We start from the raw sequence: 18,807 nt of genomic DNA on the forward strand, positions 1-18,807 counted from the left end.
TACTGTGCGGGTATACAGGAGCTGATCCAAGGTGGCGTAAGGATTTGAGAGTGATGGAAATTATGTGAAGAAATGAAAATATTATTCCTAAAGGATGTATCTACACACTGTAAAACTCTCAAACATGTGGAATAAAAGATGGATTTAAAAAACAATAGTGTGCATTTCTTTTGGAGTGACTCTCGTAGAGTCATCAATTAAAGCTGGTTCTTGAAAAGTGGGCTATCACAGGATAGTTTGTATCAATTATCAAGCATCTGCCAGTTCACTTTTTTCAGCATCTCCGTGTCACTATCCTATTTGTTAAGCAAACCTGTGCTGCTCTTCTTTGTATGCGTTGAACATCCTGTGTTAGTCCTAATTCACATGGGTCCAACGTAGTTCAGATCTATTCTAGGATGGGTTTTGTAAGCAATCTACTTCGTAGGCACCTTGAATTTCCCTGGTATTCTACCTATGAACTGAATTCTGCCACATGCTTTGTAGTATCTACAGCTCAGCCAATGTGATCATTCCATTTCATATCTGTAAAATCATTACATCCTGATATTTGTATGATTTGACTGATTACAAGTGCACAGAACTCCTCCAAAACTTAACGTAATCCTGCAGGCCAAGTTTAACGCAGTAGCAATAATAATTTGAAGTAGTGCAGACAAGGCCCATATGTTGCTGGAATACTGGGACAACAGCAGTGGCTGACTATATCACAGAGTAAACACAAGAAATTAGACCGCCTAAAACAAGACTAGCAATGGGCAAAGTGAATATACAACTGCCCAGTACAGAGCCGTATATCGAGACAGCACTACTTCAACCCAGAATATCACTGTCACTTATATATGTAGCTGAGTGGTCAATGCGACGGAATGTCAATCCTAAGGACCTGGGTTCGATTCCCGACTGAGTCGAAGATTTTCTCCGCTCAGGGACTGGGTGTTGTGTTGTTCTAATCATCATTATTTCAACCCTATCGACGCGCAAGTCGCCGAAGTGGCGTCAAATTGAAAGAATTGCACCTGGCGAATGGTCTACCTGACAGGAGGCCCTAGCCACACGACATTTACATTTACTTATACATCGCATAATATTGACTGATATGCATCCTGCTACAAAATTAAAGAGAATCATAGCACACAACCAAATTCTATGTCAAACACTACCAAGACATTGCTCTCTCTCTCAGTGTGTATGCGTGCAGGGACCGACACCAAAGGTGGGATTCACTTGCATACACCTAATCTAGTCTTCTCCGTACCACAATAATGATTGCCTCAGGAAGACTAGAAGCAGATCTTAATTATCTATTCAGGAGATGATAGATCTTCAGCTGATTTTTTATGCATTGCTAAATAAAAGTATACTAATAAATTTGATTCTGATGTATTAATCACATAAACAAATAATTGGTAGACTGAAGATAGGTGCACCAACTACTATTGTTCAACTTAATTGTTTAACTAATACAGTTTATTGTGCTTCAGTTCACATAGTAATTCACAATTCTGTGATAAACTACTACGTGATTAAGTGAACTGAAATTAACTCAAACCGTGTATATAATGGTTTCTGAAATCAATATATAAAATAAATAAGCAAAACAGCTGATATACACAGGAACTGCCCACAGCGAAAATCAATTGAAGTTCACACTAAGAGAACTAAATATGAGTCTAACTGACACACAATGCAAATGGATTGAAGTTCAGACTCAAGGCAACAAATTAACACCGAAAATCAACTTCACACACAAAAATGTTAATTCTGATAAAGTACTGGCAGAAATAAAACAAAGTACTGACTACTGCAGAAAAACTCCGTCCCCGATAAACTCACAAAATATTTCAAAGTGTCGTGACCGACGAAAAAGTTTATATCATCAAACTCATTCATGTTTGGATCACTACTCAGACGAGCACAGATCTTTTCGATCTCATTCCAACTATGAGTACAAGATGACCATCGCCTTTTCAAGGCCTTGGACCTCCCTCCATTGAAACACCTTGTATCTATGTCACTTATCGATTTTCTACTTTCACCAGCCTGATGACTACTTTTTATACATAAATGATAACCAAAATGCGATTGCGGCACTAATGCACGTTAAAGAAAATTGATACCTTACACTTTAGTCTATGTGCAGTAGTTCACCCAAAACTTAAAATCAACAAATGCATTAAAAAAGAAAACCATCTACATATCAACGAACTAGATGGAAAAACTGTCTGATAAAATAAACGCCCTACTAAAAATCACAAACGTGAAATTAGCCTTCATAAGTCAATAATTTTAGCACAAAGCTACGTTCGGGAAAAGCTGCACTCCCAAAGCAGTAATCCCTGGTACTTAAAAACTTAGCTGCAATAACTGCACAAAATTTTGGGATCAATTCTAGTGTCCTATTCCACTCGTCGGCTTTGAGCAACGACGTCATACCTGAGGCAGAGACGCTACGTAGAGGCAATCTTCGAAAGCAACAGTATTCGTAAACAAACGAAGGTAGCATACGACAAAATTACAGTCACAGTTCACGTGGTTAGTTCCTTAGCCACAGATTATGTAGAAAAGAAGTGAAGGTACCGAAAATAAATAAGGGAAGTACACATGTCTGCAATAAATTATTATAGTGATTTATGCGAATAAGGAAAAGACAGAGAACTTTTAAATCCACTGTATGGCGCATGAAGAAGTCATAATATTGTGAAATAGCGTTAATTTTCAGTAATTATTATTAAATCTAACGGGACTAGTACAAAAGCTACGAAAATTCACAAAAAGTAAGGTCTAACAAATATTAGAATATAGGTCAATTCTAGTTACCGATTCCAACTTTTCCAAGGTTCAGCAAGTTTTACCAGCAGGCGTCTACACTGAAATGTAATAGGATTTCTGTATTTGTAATTACTTCCTGAACTTCTGCAGAAAATGGTTAATATTGGAAACGGTAGCTTGAACTGACCTATATAAGTTAATTCTAGTTACCGATTCCAATCGTTTCACCGTTCGTTATTTAGACCGTTTGAACGAAAAGTGTGTGCACTGAAGTTGCATGGGGGCTTAATTATAAAGATTAATGAATCAATGCAATAACATTAGTAGCTGTGTGATCGGTTACGAAGTCTCGTAACCGGTTGGCCCTGACTAGAATTAGCACGCAATCTGACTGCATAAAATAAAAATAAAGAATGACAAGGAATTTCCATTAACACAATTGATTAATTAAGTCCCGTGCAACTATAAAAGCTAAAAAACAACAAAGCACAAGTGTAACTGTTCTGTGTGTGGTAGTGTGACTCAACGTACATGTATCTGGCTCGGTTCTTTCTCAATACGACAAAATATTTTAAATACCATTTACAATGAACTAATTGAAAAACCAGAAATACTATAATTCCACATAGAAACCAGAATTACAAGTCTAATAAATGAACACATGTCAGATGCTTTGTTGACTGTACCTGTGAGCAAGAGGCATTGTCATTAAAGAAAACTAATACCTTTTTACCTAATTATATATTGAAGAAAATTTTCCATTATACCAGCATCATAAATCAAAAGCCCATCTCCTTTCTCAAATACACTGTGACAATTGCAACTTCTTCCATCTATACATTACACCAACTGAACAGCATCTACTCTCTCGCCCAACAGAACAACAACTGCCCTCGACATCCTCTGAACTACTACTGCACCAGTGGAGGCGGCGGAATAATAATCTGGCGCTGTGACTCAGTGTAGCCACCTTTCAAAGTGTTACAGGATGTCTACATTTGGCATTGCTCTCTTCTTTACTGCGAAAAAGAGAAAAATTTGGATCCTGTATCTAGGATATTTGTTACTTTAGCGTGGTAGTTCTGAGATCAATAAGAAATATAGAAATCCTGCAAAAACATAGACCACAGACTACAAAAATGTCCAAAATTATGATCTATCGAATAGCTGAAATTGGTAACTAGAACTGATCTCTTATATGTAAGTTATAGTTATGGATTAGAAAAATTCGATAGTTCATTACTTAGATCGTTTTTCCAGCAAGCGTGTGATAACAGGATTTCTGAACTTTTAATTGCTCTCTGGAGTACTACAAGAAAGTTACTAATATTGGAATCAGTTATAGGAATTGAACTATGCAGAAGGTTCAGTCTAGATACCGATTCAAATTTTTGTTACTTCAGCGCAGTATTTTTAGAGAGCAATTACAAATGTAGAAATGCTATTACACTTCACTTTATACAGTTCTTTGAAATATAATTTACATATGAATCATGGAATGGTTGGAATCGGTGACTTTAATTTACCTATATAGGTTAATTCTAGTTATCGATTCCAATATTCGTTATTTTTTGTGGTTTTTCGTTAGTAGTAAACAACTGCGGGAAATGTGATTGTAGCTTTATCACATGCCGCATTCGTTTGTTTACGAGTATGCTCCGTTGCTTTCATAGATCGCCTATACGTAGCATCTTTGCCAAAACCTGATGAGTGGAATCGGACACTAGAAATTATCTGCGCTTTCGTTGTTGTCAGTTTCGTGTTTTCCATTTTTGAGGTGTTTAAAGAAGGTAGATTGGTTGTTTCCACGCAGTTATTTACTCAGTCATAATTATGTCGAAACGAATTGAAGATAATGAAAATAATTAAGAACAAGAATTATTCTCGTAATTTATGAGAGTAGCACAGAGAACCTTTAAACTGCATTACAGTAAAGCGCATGATGAAGTCATACTATTATAAAATAGCGTTAATTTTACTATTAATTATTTGATTTAACGGGGGAAGTGAGGGGAGAAACTAAACTATAACAGAAAAACGGAATAATGAAATGAATGACAACAACTACGAAATAGTAGTATGAAATGTGAAGAAACTGACACATTGAATTCTAAAAGAAAAGCCAGATCACATCTAACGGAAAGCCACAAAAATGTATGAATAATGGAATAATTATATCCAACCTGTATAGGCAAATTCCAGTAACCGATTCCTACCGTTCCATGATTCATAAATAAATTATTTTTGCAGGTGTTTTATTCACTGAAACGTAATAGCATTTCTACACTTATAATTTCTCTCTAAAACTACTGCGGTGAAATAACGAAAACTGGAATGGGTAACTAGAATTGACGTTCTGTATAGGCCAGTTCTAGTTACGGATTCCAATATTAGTAACTTTCTTGCAGTAGTTCGGAGAGCAATTACAAGTGCAGAAATTCTATTAGCCTACATTTTAGTGCACACACCTGCTGAAAAAACGATCTAATTAAGAACAATCGAACGGCTGTAATCGGTAACTAGAGTTGACCTACATAGGAGGTCAATTCTAGCTACCGATTCCAACTACTTGATGGTTCATAATTTTGGAAATTCTTGCAGTTAATCAGTGAATTAGGTTTTCGTCGGATTTCTAGGTTTATTATTCGTCTCAGAACTACAACGGGAAAGTAACCAATATTGTAGGTACAGATCTCAAACTTTTCTCTTTCACATAGCAGTGAAGAGAGTAATACCAAATGGAGAAATTATGCAACACTTCAGTGCACACACTTGTTGTTAAAACCGCCTAAATAAAGAGCCGCGGAATGGTTGGAAACGGTAATTAGAATTAACCTATATAGGTCAGTTCTAGTTACCAACTCTAATATTAGTCATTTTTCCACAGAAGTTCAGAGAGCAATTACAAATGCAGAAATCTTATTACACTTCAGTGAACACACCTGCTGAAAAAACGAACTAAATAATTACCGTGGAATGGCTGGAATCGATAAAGAGTATTTATTTATCTAGCTTAATTCTACTTATCGATTCAAATGTTTGTTAGACTAAATAATGACCGTGGAATGGCTGGAATCAGTAAAGAGTATTTAATTATCTAGCTTAATCCTGGTTATCGATTCAAATGTTTGTTAGACCATCCTTTTGGTGAATTTTCGTTACTTGTGTACTAGTCCCGTTATATTCAATAATTATTATTAAAAATTAACGTTATTTCGCAGTATCATGCTCTACACACTAATGGATTTAGAGTTTCTCTGTGCTTTTCTTTCTCGCATAAATTACGATAATTTATTTAAGACATGTATACTTCCCTTTTTCTGTTCCTGTTTGTTTTCGTTACCTTGAGTTCTTTTCGATATAATTTGTGTCTAAGAAACTGACCACGTGAACTGTGATTGCAATTTTATCGTATGTTAAATTCCTTTGTTTACGAATATGAACAGTAGCTTTCAAAGATTGCCTCCATGTAGCGTCTCTGCTTTAGGTATGACGTCATTACTCGACGAGTGGAAGCGGACACTGGAATGGACCCGAATTACAAACACGACCTAAAAATAAATACCTGAGAGTGAACAACTAGTCGTCAAAGCTTAATTTCTACAACTGTCAAGGGACTGTCAGAATAATAAATAACTTTTATAATACACGTGCAAGATCTGATCATCGAACATCTTTAAAACATTACTGAAAAAATATTACGTCCAAGAACTACAGTTTGCTCAAAGATGACGTATATCCATCTCCGGCATCTGAAAGTGAGTACAACATAAAAAAATAAAAGACACATTATAAATTATATTTTATGTAAAATATAAATAAATGCAATTGTTTGCAGATGTACTGATGGAGGTGATGAAACCGAAAAAAAGCTTATTTAGGAAAATAAATATTGAGCAGCATATTACCTACTCATTCTCTCCATGAAGTGTAGCAGTTGCGTATTAGGTAGGCCTATGTATATAATTATAGCTTTGCGTAAAATTATTAAACCTGTCTCCACTCAAGCCAGTCAGAATAATTCCACTACTGATCTTCTTGCCGGTGTCTGGCATAAGCTAAGTAATGATGGTGCAACGGCTTATCTAAAATTATCTACGAAATTATATCTTAGTTTCATACACCATGTGGAAAGGTCTGTGAGCTATGATAAATACGTATGTCGATGGGCTAAAGTCATCCAATAAAACAGTGAGTTATATAGAACAGAAACACAAAGAAACAGCTGTAAGTAGGCTGCTTAGGTTTTTATGTTGGTAACGCCACGTAGCGCTCTATATTAAAATCACTGACTGTGCTGTGTACGGTCTGTGGCTGATTTGAATCGTTGGAATATTGCTATTGTAGTGTTGGGCAGTTAGATGTGAACAGCGCATAGCGTTGCGCAGTTAGAGGCGAGCCGCCAGCATTGGTGGATGTGGGGAGAGAAAGGGCAGAATTTTGAGAGCGGACGATCTGGACGCGTGTCCATCAGAAAGAGTGAATTTCTAATATTGAATATCATGAACTGATATATATATGATGACTTTGGAGCATTGTTAAGGTAAATACATTGTTTGTTCTCTATCAAAATCTTTCATTTGCTAACTATGCCTATCAGTAGTTAGTGCCTCCAGTAGTTTGAATCTTTTATTCAGGTGGCAGTCGTGGCGCTCGCTGTATTGCAGTAGTTCGAGTAACGAAGATTTTTGTGAGGTAAGTGTTTCATGAAAGGTATAGGTTATTGTTAGTCAGGGCCATCCTTTTGTAGGGATTTTTGAAAGTCAGATTGAGTTGCGCAAAAAATATTGTGTGTCAGTTTAGTATTGATCAGAATAGGTAAAGAGCGAAATGTCTGAGTACGTTCAGTTCTGCTCAGCTGTTTGAAAATCAAATAATGTAAGAGGTTTATCAGCACAGTGATTCATAAATTTTTCTAAGGGGACGTTTTCAGAAAATTAGAACAGGACCGTGTAATGCAGGCTGCTTACTGATATCCAAAAACCATCGATCTACACGATTTACGGCTACACACTAGAAAGTACATGGATTTCATTAAATGAAAACTGACACGACATACCTTTGATAACTGGTGGTCTATATTTGGAAACTATTAACGTATAAAAGCAGTAACACTGACAATATTGTCTAAGTTAGTAAGCCCTACTTTCCGAATGCTACAAGATTTCGCCAATAGCTGCTCAACAATGTCTCTACGAGATTTAATTTCTCTACTAATACGTCTATATTCCTCCAGATCCAATCATCATCCTTCCGAAATTCATCTTTGTCCTTCTTTCTCTCCCTACGCGCACATAGCAAACATCAGATCCCTTGATTCTCATACTCTCGCAGTCGTAATTCCCACACTCCGCGTACAACTGCCGCGTGCTGTGTTCACTGTATATTTCGTCTTAGTGACCGATATGTAACACAAATAAATCTACACTGGTGTCCAAAATTAAAGCAACAAACCGCTATTTTCTCGTCCTGTGTCTTAACGGCGATATAATAATCTTGTCCTGTGTGTACTGCGCTCTGTAGTCAGATTCAGCACAGACTGACCCCTATCCTTTTTTTATTGACTGTGCTGACTATCAAGTTTCACCAGCCGTCAACTAATTTCCAAACATACTCTTGATAGCAGCAAGCGAACTTCCAACCAACTTCCCCGTTTCCAAGATGCTCACCACAGGTGCAGGGTCATAAACATCCGCTCTTTGTTAAAGGCGATTACGTCAATGCATTTGCGGATTTGTCGATCGTGTCATCACCATGACGATTCGCCATTTGTCGCTATTCTGTTTGCATACTTTCCTTTTCATGTCATATGTCGACAACACCACCTGGCGCAAATGAATCTTGCAGTTGGCAGTACTTGTAATGTTTTGGCTCATCAAATGGCTCTGAGCACTATGGGACTTAACTACTGAGGTCATCAGTCCCCTAGAACTTAGAACTACTTAAACCTAACTAACCTAAGGACATCACACACATCCATGCCCGAGGTAGGATTAGAACCTGCGACCGTAGCGGTCACGCGGTTCCAGACTGTAGCGCCTAGAAACGCACGGCCACTCCGGCCGGCTTTTGGCTCATCAATGGATTGTGTTGGTGCATAAGTTCATAGCGTTTTTGCATAACTTTAATAAACGCAACAGATACTCATAGCAGTACTTCAGCCGTCAATAACATATTCTCCTTTACTCTTCAGTCTACCAACGCTGGGGTAACTTTTCAATTCCGCGACTATAGAAATCGTGTGGTTAGGAGGCGCAGAAATCATAGTGCCATGTTCGGAGGACATTTGCATCCGGAAAGAAAGTTCCTTCAAGGTTGTTCGACAGAGAGCGAAAACGCGAAAATCTGATGGCATACCAGGTGAATAAGGCGAGTGCGAAATGACTTCCCGACCCACCTCCTGCATGGTGTTTTCTGTCTATCTAGCAGAATGCTGGCGGCCGTTGTCGTGCAGTAGTAGCAGTGCAGTCTTCCTGGTCGTCATTCTTGTATTGTGTCAGCAAGAAGTCACAGTTCTTGACAGCAAAAGTCGGCAGCGGTGGTTATGCCTCGGGGAAGCAATTCACCGTCGCTGTTCCACCGGATGTGAAACATTATCTTTTGTGGATGAGCGCATGTACAGAAAGTTGCTGCTTTGTTTGTGTTAAACCGTTCCTTCCTTTTTCTTATATTATCATAAAAACAGTATTTCTCGTCACGAGCAACGATACAGGATAGAAATGGTCGGTATCGTTCAGGAGCCAATCGATGACGAGCAAGCAGAGATACACATACTGCCACCGTCTGATTTTTGTGATTTAGGATTAGAGCTTGCGATACTTATACATCCAATTTTTGAATCTTGCCCACTGCATGCAAATGTCGCCCAATGGCGGAATGACAACAGTTCATCACATTCCAATTCTCGAGTACACTGACGTGGAGCACAGTGGATTAATGTGCTTAAAGATCTTCATCAAACCATGAAAGTCTTTCTGCACGTCGTAAGTCATGTCAAGATGATCCTCCTTAAAACGAGAAAACCATTTTTTTTGCCATGCGCTGTACATTGGCATTATCCCCGTACACGGAGCAATCTTTCTCGCAGCTTCTGCAGCTCTCTCCCCTCTACTGAACTCAGGCAGGAGAGTATGTCGGAAATGTTCCGATTTCTCCACTTGGCACTCCATTTTCTAGTGCCGCAGTTCCATTCACTATCAAATGGCTCTAAGCACTATGGGACTTAACATCTGAGGTCATCAGTCCCCTAGACATAGAACCACTTAAACGTGACCAACCCAAGGACATCACACACACCCATGTCCGAGGCAGGATTCGAACCTGTGACCGTAGCAGCAGCGCGGTTCCGGACTGAAGCGCCTAGAACCGCTCGGCCACAGCGGCAGGCTCATTCACTATCTCCAAATGACAAAATCATAGTATAGCAACAGTACACTACAAATGAAAAATCAGAATCGATAAATAAACCTGTAGCAGCCGAAATACCGACATGAAAAACAATAACACTGTCAACTTATGCACCAATGTAATATATGAACTTCTGTTGCTGGCACACATAAAAAAGCTTTAATGACTATATCATCTGTCCTTTGGGGGTGCCTGGGATGGTTTCTGTGGTGGAAAGGCATCCTTCCTGCCTTATTCCGAACCATAAACTTCATTCTTCTGAGGGAGCAAATTGCACATTGTACCAGTAGCAAATTTTCTACCATCGGATTTCTTACCACTATTATCTTCACACATTATTGTCCCTGTCATTCAGTTAAAGTACATGGTCAGATGCATTCAAAATTAGGATATGTAAGCGTCTGCTGTATATCCTATTCCTGAGAACTGTCCCAAAACTTCTTACATAGAACTACGACACGTTACATTGTAGCACTGTCGCACATCATACTCGCTGCTTTGAAAATTAATGCTTACAGTAAAATAAGAAATGAAACAACGGACTACAACAACAAATTCTTCATGCATTGTTTGGGTCACGTACATTACATTTCTACAAACAATTTTTCATCATGTATCTTCTTAATCAAAGTGGAACTTGAACATCTTTTTTGGAAGATAATTATTGGTGATGCAAATGACTAGTACTTACATACCCTTGGCCAGTGGAGAGAGCACGAGGGCGTGGCAGGACCAGCCCCCTGCACTGCAGCCAAAGATGGTGATGTTGTTGGGGTCGCCGCCGAAGCTGGCGATGTTGTCCTTGACCCAGCGCAGCGCCATCACCTGGTCCTTGAAGCCCATGTTCCCCGGCACCACACGGTCCCCCGCGCACAGGAAGCCTGCAGCACCACATGCAGGAATCACCACAGCCGCTACCAACATCGTCTGCATTGTTTAATGAACTCTCGGAACAGCTGCCGTATGTCAGTAACTTTCCGCCACAATATTTCGATACAGATGGACTAACTCAATCTCATTGGCAAAAGGTTTGGGACTGACATAACAGCGTTGTTTTGAACACACTCTCTTCTCAACGTGCTTTTAATTCAACGTGTTTTATCAACATCCTGAGGATCCCTCCCATGGGGAGTCCCTTGTCTTCCTGGGGGCCCAACTCTTTATGGAAGATTTTTAGGGGTGAGCAGCTTTAAGACTATGATATTTTGGTGACATACTGATGTTAGTTCTACCCTTTGGCCTCATGGGTTAGAGAGCCGCTCGTACGGCCGGCCCATGCGGTTTTCAGCCGCTTGAATCCGGTAGTCGTTCGAATGCTTGGCCAACTGCGTCGAATAGAGTCCCAGTGTGACGTCCATCGTTGTGATGGTCTTCGGAATTGCTGAATACCCTTCGTTGAACGAACCCACACGTTCAAACTTTCACTTGAATTTTGTGTCCCCCCCCAAGCACCGGTACTCTAACTCGTCCTCCAAAAGGAATAAACTGGTGGGTGAAAAAGGCCGATTTCAAGCAGGTTCATTTTTTGTTCAACCGTGAATAACAAACATGTCCGTTCCGTATTCGAAAAAACCATTTCAGGTGTAGATTCTAAACACTTTTATGGATCCAAAAATGCGATTTTAAAAAGAATCGATTTTTTGAACGAACAGACAATAAACCTCCCCTTAAGAGAGAAGAAACTTGTTTGCCACTTTTAAACGTCTTAGGAAGGTGTACGAGGGATGTAATACTTGGTCATTCGGTATTTCGAAAGCTCACTCATACACACATTTATTTACAGGGTAGTAATGCCACCATCTGGCACAAATAGTGGGCGTTCTGAAGATCATGATTTACCGATAGCATCTCAGGTACTCATAACCTGCAAGCAGGGCCGAAACACCACCACACTGTTTTCCTGGAAAAAGTACGTCAGTCTCAGCAGATAAGGGGAATGGTACAGAAGTATAAACGGCGGAATGAGGTAAACGAGGAGGCCTTCAAGACCGTAGCCTTCCTTCTATATATTGGAAATGTCTCCACGAAAATAGAATGGATACTTTGAAAACATCAATTTAAATTTTTTCATCCTCAATCAAAAATTGCTGTGCTTCTGGGATCGGTCAAAGACGACTTAGTGCTTCGTAGGGTAGATGTTCATAAGATGCCGCGTGCGGCAGATCTAACACAAAGTAAACGAGGTGCGCTTTCAGGAGCGGATTTTGAAACACCAGCGGCACACTCGCCTCCGCTGAGCTAGAATATCCGATATCGCAGGACACTGTTTACCGCCAGTGCGATGAAATACAGTGAAGGGACAATTGTGGCCTATACTTCAAATTTCTGGAGCTACATTATCAATGAATAAGTGGAAGTATGTCTGAGCCCCTTATCAATCGGGATAACGGGATGGTAGTGCAGTGTGTAGAATCGTATCACAGAAAAATTTCGAGCTCTGAGTAAGCGGGGTCGTCCTGTGATCGATCTGATATCGAGGAGGCGATTTTCCACCTCGGAGGACGCTCCGTGCACCACTCAGACTTGCAGCAGAACTGCACACACAACCTATACACAGGTTCACCTGAGCGCACAACGCATGCACCAGTAGCGTCTTAAACAGAGCACTGGGTACTGTCACCAATATACAATCGAAGATGGCCAGAAGCCTCTGTCTCCAAATATTGTGGCAGCAGTTTACTGTCGTCCAGCAGTTCGGCTGAAGTGTTATGGAAGAATTATATGAATGTGTGGTGTCTGTCCTTTTGGACATGTCCGAAAGAACAGAATCCACGCAAAAACCCGCAGCTGTGAAACATTACACGGAAATCGAAGGTGACCTCTGCTGTCAGCTGCAGCGGGATATTACGCGGAATCAGCGGCGGCGGGTGAAAATGTGTACCGGACTGAGATTCGAAGTTGAGATCTCCTGTTTACGAGTCAGTAAGCAGTGAGGCGTGTCCAGATAGTCGTTATAAACGAGACCATACCCACAGCGGAACGATTACGGAAAATCGAATTGAGACCATCTCCATACTGCGACAATGCGACAAATGTCAGCTTGTAGCAATTGTAGCGCACATGTTATTGTGTGAAAATAGGATCACAATTTGGAACGATTAGGAAGAAATCAGCACTTATCAACAGACCAGCAGAAAGTCATATACCGATAACTGAAGCTTTAATACCCGACTGGAAATATTACCCGTCCGCAAATAATAACAGTTATTCGTAGCTTCTGGGATAGTTTGTGTTTTACGAGTTAACAAATAAAACTTCAAACTTAGAAGAGTACATGTTTTGTATTGCAGAAAAAAATTTTAAGCTAAAGAAGAACAACAAATATAAGGAATGGTTTCAAATTTTTAATCTATTGCTTTACGTGGGCTACAAAGAGGTGGACAGTTTTAATGATTGGAAGCAGAATGCTATACTTTCTCTTTTTTATACCTGAAATCTTCTATAGTTTGGTTCTAAAATGAGAACTGTTCTAATTTGGCAAAACATGTCCGGCTCCGAAATCTCTTTCATTTATTGAAAAATGTATGGCTTCCTCACATGCGTATGACGCATCCAGTGCATAATAACTTAAATTTTGAATATTTTTTTGAATGAATGTTTGGTATGTGTTTTTCCGTCACCCTTTTGTCTGTTATGAGTTATGCTGTAAGAGGTCCACGGATTGCTCACGCGCTGCCTGCGATATGTATGGTACAATAGAATCGCAGACCAGAGAGCAGTGTCGGCAGCAGAAGCAGTAGTAGTTCGCAGTTGGGCGGTTGGGTCAGGTCGCTCTTAGAGAGCAGTTGTCGGGTGTATAGCTCACAGAGAGCACTAGTGTCCTGTATGGAGTTGCCGGGGCCAGTCGTGGAGAGCGATGGCGGTGCCTGAGCGATGTAGTTTAAGGTAAAACCAAAAATTACTATTTATAGCCGCACGCACATATAATTTGTAACAACTGATTTTGTACTATTGTTATATCAAGTTCCATGTAAATGTTTTGAAAAAATCTTTTAATAATAATCTTTTTTATAAAAATAACTTTTGATAATCGTTCATCTGAATTTAAAAATTTTACTAATTTCGCCTGTCCATGCTCATCCCGATTATCGTAAAGAAAAATCAGTTGTTTCTCTTTATACATGACAAATCTAGCGGCCAGCTTTGCAATGGGCTGTGCAGAAAAATTTCTTATAGGAGCAGATATATACGCGTTATCCGGCGACTTCATTGAAGTAAGAATTTTCAGTTTATTCAGAATGACTTTTCAGGGCCATCACGCAGCATTGCTGACGTCCAGATGTACCAATTTAGGGTCACAGTCACTCAATTATTCAAAGGTTATATATGAGTCACATTTTCATTGGGAGGTCAGTCACATTGTTATTGTGAGGTTACGGAAACAATTTTACTGTTGGGAAGTTACAATGTTGTACAAGGAACACACGCCATTGGAAGCGGCAATCTGTAAGTTATTTTACCTTAATTACTACTTCAGTTTTGTTCTAGAATTTGAGGAATATACGGAAACAAACATAGAATGTACGGGAATAATGGAGCAACTCAGTGACAGATTTGGGGGAGCACTATATGACATTTCTTAGTATGATCTGTACTCATTGCGTGTACACTTTATCATTTTTAAATATGTTCTGTACTCAGTGCGTGTGCACCCTATTTCATTTCTTAATATGTTCTGTACTAATATTATTTAACGATAATGTTATATATATATCTTCGACCCCTGTCCTCTTTGCCTCCGTCTTCCTGGTGCTGACAGTACATGAAAAAAAAATGGCCGAGTCGGGTAGAGCGTCTGCCATGTAAGCACGAGGTCCAGGGTTCGAGTCCCGATTTGGGAATATATTTTTCAACTGCACAAAAAAAGAAAAAAGAAAAACATGTATTAGTCGGATAGACCGTGCAAAAAAAGAATTGTCCTCGCAGTTGCGGCAATGCTGTGTCCTGCCTAGTAAGCAGAAGATCCCGAGTTCGAGGCCTGGTCCGGTACACATTTTTACTTGTCGCCGCTAATTCCGCGTAAAAAGCCGGTGTAGTTAAAAACAGCGATCCTATTCAATTTACATGTCATGGAACAAACTGTAAGCAACAAAAGTTTTAAATTTCACGCCTAGTCTATATTTCTTGGTTCTCACATTGGTCCCAGCTCCGTGTATGACGTTTGTTTTATGTACTCACCCAGCACTCCGAGGCGATAGTTGAAGGACACATAGACGACGCCCTTCTCTATGAGGAAGTCTGGACGGAAGAAGTCCTCGTTGCCTGACAGAGCGGCCAGTCCTCCTCCGTGGATCATGAACATTACCGGCAGCAGACCACCAGAGCACTCTGATGGCAGCTGGTGGACAAACCATCAAGCAGTTCAGGCTGCAGTTCATTTCAGGAAGGAAAGAAACAACTAAAACAGCATACTCGCTTAAAGGAAGATTGCCAGAGAATGAAATGAAAGTCAATAGGAACTAAGATACTGAGACAGGACAGGATTTGTGATTGGTGTAAAGAATGGCAGCTAACTCTAAATATAGATAAATGTAAATTAATGCAGATGAATAGGAAAAAGAATCCCGTTATGTTTGAATACTCCATTAGTAGTGTGGCGCTTGACACAGTCACGTCGATTAAATATTTGGGCGTAACATTGCAGAGCGATATGAAGTGGGACAAGCATGTAATGGCAATTGTGGGGTAGGCGGAAAGTCGTCTTCGGTTCATTGGTAGAATTTTGGGAAGATGTGGTTCATTTTATGAAACACTAACTCGACCTATTCTGAGTACTGCTCGAGTGTTTGGGACCCGTATCAGGTCGGATTGAGGGAGGACATAGGAGCAATTCAGAGGCGGGCTGCTGGATTTGTTACTGGTAGGTTTGATCATCACACGAGTGTTACGGAAATGCTTCAGGAACTCGGTGGGAGTCTCTGGAGGAAATGAGGCGTTCTTTTCGCGAATCGCTACTGAGGAAATTTAGAGAACCAGCATTTGAGGCTGACTGCAGTACAAGTTTACTGCCGCCAACTTACATTTCGCGGAAAGACCGCAAAGATAAGATAAGATAGATTAGAGCTCGTACAGAGGCATATAGGCAGTCATTTTTTCCTCGTTCTGTTTGGAACAGGGAGAGAAGATGCTAGTTGTGGTACGAGGTACACTCCGCCACGCACCGTATGGTGGATTGCGGAGTATGTAGATGTAGAGTGTCAGATCAGTAAGATATGAAAGTGAAAACAACAGAAGTTGAGCAGGCTGCGCAGAACAGATATTTTGGGCCCTGAGCACTATGGGACTTAACATCTGAGGTAATCAGTCCCCTAGAACTTCGAACTACTTAAACCTAACTAACCTAAGGACATCACACACATCCATGCCTGAGGCAGGATTCGAACCTGCGACCGTAGCAGTCACGCGGTTCTGGACTGAAGCGCCCAGAACCGCTCGGCCTCAGCGGCCGGCTTTTGGGGTAATATTTACTGATAACTGGGGAGAGAGAAAGAGAAATACTATCAAGAACTGCAATGGCAAAACAAAATTCCCAGGAAAATAAATGCTTATTATTCAGCAGATTGGCGATAGAATTAAAAAACAAAAATCTGTGAAATTCATCTTCTGGGGTTTTTCTTGTATGGCTGTGAAATTTGGACAATGGAGAAAATAGGTAGAGATAAAATTAAATTATACGTGATGTGGGTTTGGAGGAGACTGAAGAAAATAAAATGGATAGATAAAGTGAGGAATGTTGAAGTACTGGAAAGGGCAATCGAAAAAAATAAGTCTCCTAAACATGATAAAGGAAGGGAAGCAGACTGGGTAGGGCATAGCGTCTGGAAAACAGTAATGCTAACAAATGCCGGCCTGAAACAGGATGAGACGGTGACAGAAAAGGTGTGTATACTTTGTCAATAGCTAGAATGCCTTGTGATGACGGAAGTGTCCTAACAGATTTCTGCCGAATGCTGGCAAAGAAAAAGTATGCTGAGAATGAAGCTCGATCGAGTCAAGCGTGCACCAAGTACTAGCCCAGGAAACACAACACGGACAACTTCAGACAATATTACTGAAGCTAAAACTGTAATATTGTCGTATTTTAACGAGTGATGAATTCTGATATCAAATACCGCACAGCGTACGAGCCACTCTCGACTATGCTAGTACCAACTTGAAATCACTTGACTTTTCTTTAAATGTCGCGCAAAACACGAGGGACTCAACTCTGACAAAATTCAAAAAATAATGACACTCATCATGCTCTAGACCAGTCACTGCACTCTTCAAACTTTCCATTTTAAACACAGCTCAGTTCAGGTCACTACATTCTGCATTTTGAACACAGCTCAGTCCAAGAACTGCTTGCTTTGCTTTTTAAATAAAATCATGAAAAATTTGACACTGACAAAATAATCTATGCAATTTTGCAGCATGTGTGTATCGATCACGAAACTTGTAAAAGTGTCGTAACTAACGTGCAGTAATACATATGTCGTACTACCAACTCAAGCACACTATCTCCTCAGATCCTCAATAGTCACTGACTCAAAACCCCTTCAGTAGTGTAGTTGAATTATTAATTCGGACAAATGCAGGGCGCTACATTATTTTTGAACAATTAATACGCCCGGATTCCCGGGTTCGATTCCCGGCGGTGTCAGGGATTTTCTCTGCCTCGTGATGACTGGGTGTTGTGTGCTGTCCTTAGGTTAGTTAGATTTAAGTAGTTCTAAGTTCTAGGGGACTGATGACCATAGATGTTTAGTCCCATAGTGGTCAGAGCCATTTGATACATTTTGAACAATTAAAATAGACTCTTTTGCCAGCCAAGGATGATACCTAGCGCCCTGAATTTCTGCTGTCTGCAAACGATGCATGGATAATTTTTGCAGTCTCTGTACGTATATTTGCTTGGCTGGATACACTACGAATTTTTCTAAAATATATGCATCAACACAGACTTTTTTACAATGAAATGATAAATATCACAAACTTCTCCTTGATGTATCTTTCTTCTTGGTTGCTGTTGCAATGGACTGAAGTGATGAAATTATATCATGACGACGGAGGGTATTGTAATCAAAAGTGTGGAGAATAATATGGTTTACTGGATTCCTGAATAAAACCAACCTGCTTTCAGAAAAATATGTGTTACATTACTTACTGAGCGCCCCTCATACAAGACGAATGACTAATGTCATCTACTGCTGATCAAAGTAGGATCATACAGAATATAGTCGACAAATATGTTATTGGCTCGATGGATATTTCACCAGTAGATCCCTTTCTGCTATACCGGATTGCGAATGTTTAACAGACCCAAAAGTAAGATCAGTTGTGTCCAAAGGAAGTGTAAGACCTCTAATGTTCTGATTATACATAAATGGTTTACCACATATTATAAGCAGAACTGCTGAGGGAGGTGACTCCGTGGTTAGCATGACGGACTCGTATTCAGGGAGATAGCAATCAGCGATCCAGATTTAGCTTTTCCCTGATTTCCCTGAATCGCCGAAGTCAAGTGCTGGGAAGGTTTATTTGAATGGCCACAGCCAATTTCCTTCCCCATCCCAATCTGAGGCCGCGTGGGGTAGCCGCGTGGTCAGGGGCGCCTTGCCACGGCTCGCTAGGCTGCCCCCGTCGGAC

At 40.1% G+C, this 18,807-nt stretch overlaps 1 protein-coding gene across 3 annotated transcripts in view; it reads right to left on the reverse strand.

The window, feature by feature from the left end:
* LOC126424769 (esterase FE4-like) overlaps positions 1 to 18,807 on the reverse strand; it is a 298,792-nt gene that overhangs the window by 63,577 nt on the left and 216,408 nt on the right. For all 3 annotated transcript variants that reach the window (XM_050087521.1, XM_050087520.1, XM_050087519.1), the window contains 2 exons: positions 15,358 to 15,517; positions 10,875 to 11,060 (listed from right to left, as the gene is read on the reverse strand). In XM_050087521.1, coding sequence (XP_049943478.1) covers positions 10,875 to 11,060; positions 15,358 to 15,517 — 346 coding nt within the window. The remainder of the gene's footprint in view (positions 1 to 10,874; positions 11,061 to 15,357; positions 15,518 to 18,807) is intronic.

This window comes from Schistocerca serialis, chromosome 10 (genome assembly GCF_023864345.2).
Source record: "Schistocerca serialis cubense isolate TAMUIC-IGC-003099 chromosome 10, iqSchSeri2.2, whole genome shotgun sequence".
NCBI classification, from domain to species: Eukaryota; Metazoa; Arthropoda; class Insecta; order Orthoptera; family Acrididae; genus Schistocerca; species Schistocerca serialis.